Raw genomic sequence first — 6,324 nt, forward strand, 5'->3', positions numbered from 1 at the left:
CTTAGACATGAAAAGTATGAAATTTTATGGAATCTTGAAAAAAACGGGTCCCTTTTTTAAAAAAAGAAAGGGGCGGCCCAGTGCACGAGGCTCCCACCATTGCGGGTTCTAGGGAGGGCTAGATGTACACAGCCTTGCCCCTGCTTTTGCAGAGAGGCTGTTTTCGTGACTCGAACCCGTGACCACCAGGTCACAATGGAGCAACCCTATGGTTGTGCCAAGGCTCGCCCTCTTATTAAATGAATTTTTTTTATCAGAGTTCCTTTATTTTCTACCGAAAAAATACAAGTGTTAGGCTACAAAATCTCTATAGTCAGGTGTTAGGAAGGGGATATGAACAAGGGGTGAACTTGGACAATGGAGTCATGGTCCCTTTTCTTAAATTAAAACATTTCAATAGAGTTCCTTTATTTTCTACCAAAACATACACATCTTGGGCTGCAACGATGTGTGTTTGTCCTCCAAGAATTGCATTCTTTTGTTGCCTGCACCCACAATCCAACTTGATTTCACCCACCCAAACTAGCCCTAAGTTTCTATCTATGATTGCATTCTCCTCTTGTTAAAGTTGCAGGTTCTCCTTGTTGTGTTCTCTTTCTTGGTTTGGTTTGGTCATGGCTTTTGTTCATATTTTTTCTTAGAAATGCTAGATATGGTTTGAAATCGGTACGTTTATCACTTGGGATGTTGTTTATTAGATTTTCTACTCAAGGATTCTGATAGATTATTGGTATTATTTTTTTCTTTTATTTCCGGTTCTGGTAGGCATGAACTAAATTGCTGTGATATTTTATGATTTCCTTATGAAACATGGCCAGGCCAACAATTCAACACAGATAAAATTCTTTGGGAGTATTCTAATTGTACATCCATATTCTTGGTTGGTTAAAATTTGTGTACACCCTTGTTATAAATGCAGACCAATGCAGACCTTTGTTACCACTTGGAGGGCCATGGATGATGGGTTTGGCAGACCAAAATCAGGATAGGGGAATTAGCTACAACATGCATGTATATCCACACATTTTTCAACTAAAGTTCACACATGTAGGGTAGTTAAACTCTGACATACGGTGTGTTACATTGGATGGTGGGTCAAAGCCAAGAGAAATGGCTTTGACTTTTAGTTCCTATTTTACTCTATTCACTCTTTTCTAGTAGAAATCTTCACTCCTTGTCTCCGGGGTATCTGTTCTTTTTTTAATCTATTCAAACTTGGAGAGGGTGGATTTGGGCTTGTTTACAAGGTAATTTTTCATCTTATAATCCACATATTATTATTGCATCATGAATTTTGGTTGACAATATATAGGGAAAACTAGCAGATTGCCAACAAATAGTAATGAAGAGGCTTTCTAAGGTAATTCCCAACAGGGCCGAAACAAGTTCATGAAGGGGCCCAAGCAATACACGAATCTTGTTTGGCTTCTTGGTTGGTGTGTACAGAGGGAAGCGCCGATGTTGATCTATGAGTACATGCAGAACTGAAGTCTCGATCCATAATTTTTGGTTTAGCCCTAAGTTTTTCATAGTTTCACTTTAACGGAATTGCATTCCTTATATATCTCTTTCTAGATTGTGTGCAAATAAAGGGTTTTGCATAATCATTATCAGAGTTTTTTCTAAGAGACTTGTGAGACATGATGTTTGGGTTAATTGCATGATATCAGCATGATTGGAGTGGTTAAAATTGTGGGCTCTATCATGAAGATGAAATAGTACATAAACTACACATCATATGATCCAAACCATTCCAACTAGAGACATGAAGTGCAAGTGTGCTGTAAAATATCTTATTGTATGAGCTCCCTCAACTATTACGGGCCATTGTCCGAGCCTGAGGTAAGTAGGTAACTCAAGCAATATATGCTCGAGAAAGAGAGCCCGTGAAGAACATTGGGTGCCGGGCAGACCCAGGTTCTATTAGGAATTTTTTTATATAAGCCGAAGAAAGAAATTGAATAAGATTATGTTTTTTTCTTCTTCCACACAGCTTTATTTCGTCTGTCTTGGTTGGTTGGAATTTGATTTGGATGATGTTTTAATGACAGCATGCCTTTTCATTCATCTTTTTTGGGTTTTCTTTTGAGGAAGTTTGCATGTTTTCGGAAAAAAAAAATGATAAATACCAAATTGTGTTGTAAATGCCTTAGTCGCACGTGCACTTTTAATAGTTTTAAAAAGGCTTGAATCAGGATTCATGGTGTTTCCATTGGTGGAGCTGTTATATTTAGAAATGGATCTCTTTCTCAGAAATCTATTTCGTTGTATGTATATTTTAACTTTATTAATTTTCTGGAATCTTGATCAATCCTATCTTATAAGACCAGGTTATTCTTATGACAATTACCTGACTCTCAATTATTATTTGATCTCTTACAATTGTTACTGAGCTGAGAATGCGGCATTCCGAATCATAAAATAGTTTTGCTCACCAGGGTTATAAAACATATAACCGTTTGTTTTCTTAGGATATCAAATAAAGAGACACCTAATGGTTCGTGCCTCCAACTTTTCAACACCTGTCTTTTTAACATGGGCAGGACAACCCCATATCCTAATATGATTCAATTCGGGTTTTCTGCCTGTCCATATCTCATATGGAGTCCTTGGTACTGATTTAGTTGGTACTTGATTAAGCATGTAGAGTGTTGTTTCTAGAGTGAATCCCCATAGAAACATAGGTGCTTGTGCAAAGCTCATCATAGATCGAACCATGTCTAACAGTGTTCGATTTCTCCTTTCTGGCACACCGTTTAACTCTGGTGTTGCAGGAAGAGTCAATTGAGAAACTATTCCGTTTTCTTTTAAGTAATCCTTAAACTCATCCGAGAGGTATTCTCCTCTCCTATCGGAGAGAAGTGTCTTAACCTTCTTGTTTAACTGGTTTTTTACTTCATTCTTGACTCTTAGAACTTTCCAAAGGTCTCAGACTTACGTTGCATTAGGAATAGGTAACCATACCTTGAATGGTCATCTGTAAAGTCACGAAGTAGTCAAACCCTCATCTTGCAGGATGAGAAAGAGGACCACATATATCTGAATGTATCAATTCCAATACACTTTCACTTCTTCCACTTTTGCCCATGAAGGGAATTTTAGTTACTTTGCCTTAGAGAAATGGCTCACAAGTTGGAAAGGGTTCCACCTAGATTGAATCCAATGGACCATCTTTCACTAACCTTGTGATCCACTCTAGGCCAATGTGACCTAATCGAAGATGCCAAAGGTGTGTTGGAATTACCATGTCCCTTGCCCTTTTGAGGTTTGGAACATCAACACTCGGAATATTCTCAACATTACTTACATTATCTAAGGCGTTAATTAAGTATAGGTCATGACTCATTGTACCTTCCAAATTAAGTAATTTCCTTTTTTAATAAAAACAAACTTTTATTAAAACTAGTAGAATATCCATCTTCAAATAATTTTGAAACTGAAATTAAATTCCTTCTTATTGAAGGTACATAGATACAATCCTTTAATATTAGATAACCGCCTGAGAACGTCAAAACGTAGTCTCATATAGTTTGGACAACAATTGTTGCTTCAGTTCCAACCTGTAGGGTGGCTTGCCCTCAGTCAACCTTTTGATTTTCCTGAACCCCTGCAAAACATTGCAGATGTGTGAAGTCGTACCTGTGTCAACACACCCGGAAAATACAAGACCAATCATATTGGTTTCAGCAAACAAAACACATGCATCATACCTGAGGTAGGCTTGTTGCCCTGCTTGGTAGCTAGATAGCTCCTGCAGTTCTGCTTACAATGTTCAGTCTTTCCACAATGGAAGCAATCGTCGTTGCCCTTGGTTGACTTCTTCTTTTAAACTTCTTCTTGTTCTTTACCACTGGCATGTTCTTCTTAGAACCTTGGCCTTTTGCTCTTCCTTTTCCTTTACCTTTCGGCTTAGGTGCTGAGGGTACATTACCCTCTGCTAGGAAGACACTTTTCTTATTACTCTTTTGCAGATCCTCAGCTATTTGAAGTTGATTCATCAGCTCTGTTAGGGGCATTGTCATTTTTTTCATTGGTAGGTCATAAAAAACTCTTTGAATGACCCACATAGGGAAGACAAGATAATGTCGATCTGCATCTCAGCATCCATGATGGCCCCCGAGATGTCGAGCTCGTTTAGAGAGCCCATCATCTTTAGCATGTGGTCCCTAACTGGGGTTCCCTCTACCATCTTGGTGGATATTAGGCCTCTAATCACCAACAGCCTAACTGTGCGATGTTGCTCTCTAAATATTTTTTTAATATTTAGCATTATATCTGAGACCGCTGCCATTCCAATATGTTGTTGCTGCAGCACATTGGACATAGAGCCAAGGATGTAATACTTTGCCATCTCATTGTCCTCAAGCCACTTAGACTTTTATCATGGTCTACTTGAGGCGCATCAGGACCAGGTAGTTCAGGCTCCTCAGTGGTAGGAACCCAATGAACTTTAGTGGTTGTGAGCACTAGCATTAGGTTCATTTTCCAGTCGAGGTAATTTGGACCAGTTAACTTATGTTCATCTAGGATCTTAGCTAATGGGTTGAATGGAGCCATGGTATTACGCGCAAAGGAAATAGGCATAATTAGTTAATTTCATGACATATCCATCGGATCTGGGATTTTGATCTATCATGGAACCGCCCATTGCACGTCTCATTCACGGGCCCCTCAACCTCGTGAATCAAGAGAAATGTATGATTTCTTCAATGGGCATCGGAAACTTATTCAACAACTTTGAGTAAGTGAATTCATCTAATCCTATGAGATACGATTTATGTTCGGCCTCCAAGCATTGCAGTATGTATATCCTTTGGGCGTCAATACCCTTTGCTTGGTTAAGTTATACCCACCGCTTAGGAAAAGTATGCAATCTACAATGGCTTCTACTTTGACATGTGATCAATGTATCATGCACATTTTTCTTATCCTAGTAGAAATCTAACGGTTTACTCTAGTCAAGAAACAATATCAGTTTCTGCTTTGGCAGGTGACCTTCCTATTTTCTAGACTAAAAAATGATTAGATGGCTATGGAAGGCCACGAGGTTTTGTCCTTTCGACTTAACCCCGTTTATCAACTTAATATTATTAAGAGGGTTATTTAATATGGGAGTAATAATCATCATTGTGTATGTTTGATTAGGCATCCATTGTATAAAAGAAAAACATACATAGCAAACCAAACCATGCCATCCATCACATGAAAAGCAAACAAACAAACCATGAGAATAAACACACACCATCCATGAAACCCATTTGGCATCTTGGTTCATAGGATTCTCCCACTAACCTTACTTGAATAAGGGAATCCCCATATTGTCAAATTAAGGGTGAATTATGGGCAACTTTGTGCAACGGCACAAGGGGAACTTCGCTGGCCTCAAAGCGAATTTCCAAAGGAGTGTAGTCTGATTTGCCTCATTATATGAAGCATAACAACATCAGCAACATCATCAAATGCGTCCCTCTTTAGTTGGATCGAATATGCCTCCATTTGCCAGTCAATTTAGAGCATTCCTATGCCGCAGTTTCAACGATCCATCTTTTGAGATCCAAGAGAATGATCTCATCCTTAATTGGTCTTGGACAAATAAATATAAATTATCCTAGTGCCCTACACTAGCCTAGGTAATATAAACATCATCATCAATCTCCATGGGAAACCAGTCGTCCTCCCAACTGCCCAGAGGGAGTACTTTAAATATGAAATTATTAAAATTACATTGTGGACTTTAATATTACAAACCATAATATAAAAAATCAAAACATATCATCCATAGAAAGATCATGCATCTCATGCATGAAGCGAGGTCCAATCTCTTTTTTGCCAATCTTTCACCAATAGCGATCAATTCGCACAAAAACTGGGTCAATTCAATTTTGATTAACACACAACCATCCTGATTTTAATTAGAAACATCATAAAACACTTTTATATGGTCTAATAAATCAGCATAAAAAATTTTACGCGTAAACAAGATCGTTTTAATTGTGAAAAACAAAATTGTTCCATAACGGGAACACAATCCGGATAGCATGACCTTTCGAATAGCTTTGAGTGGGATATAGTTACTCGAATGCTTTCTCAAAGATCTGATCATGCTACATGTACAAAAAGACATTATTTGAAAAGTCTATGCTTGGGTTATAGGCTTTACAAATCCTTTAGGGTGGAGAAATAAAAACCCAAATCAATTTTTGGAATTAATTTTCTGAATTCGAGCAACTTGTACCAAACTTTGAAAAATCATATCTCCTAAACCGCTTGTCGGATTTTGATGATTCTTGATGCGTTGGATTCGTATTCGAGTCTACTTTCCAA

The 6,324-nt window shown here is 38.1% G+C and overlaps 1 protein-coding gene across 1 annotated transcript; it reads right to left on the minus strand.

Moving 5' to 3' along the window:
- Positions 1 to 4,027: 4,027 nt before the first annotated feature.
- LOC143857445 (uncharacterized) lies at positions 4,028 to 4,557 on the minus strand. Its single transcript, XM_077367870.1, has 2 exons — positions 4,393 to 4,557; positions 4,028 to 4,306 (listed from the first exon to the last, which is right to left on the minus strand). The coding sequence occupies exons 1-2, from the start codon at positions 4,555 to 4,557 to the stop codon at positions 4,028 to 4,030; spliced, it is 444 nt and encodes a 147-aa protein (XP_077223985.1).
- Positions 4,558 to 6,324: the final 1,767 nt, after the last annotated feature.

This window comes from Tasmannia lanceolata, unplaced genomic scaffold (genome assembly GCF_043159265.1).
Source record: "Tasmannia lanceolata isolate RefF3 unplaced genomic scaffold, GAP_Taslan_0.1 ptg000024l, whole genome shotgun sequence".
Taxonomy (NCBI): domain Eukaryota; kingdom Viridiplantae; phylum Streptophyta; class Magnoliopsida; order Canellales; family Winteraceae; genus Tasmannia; species Tasmannia lanceolata.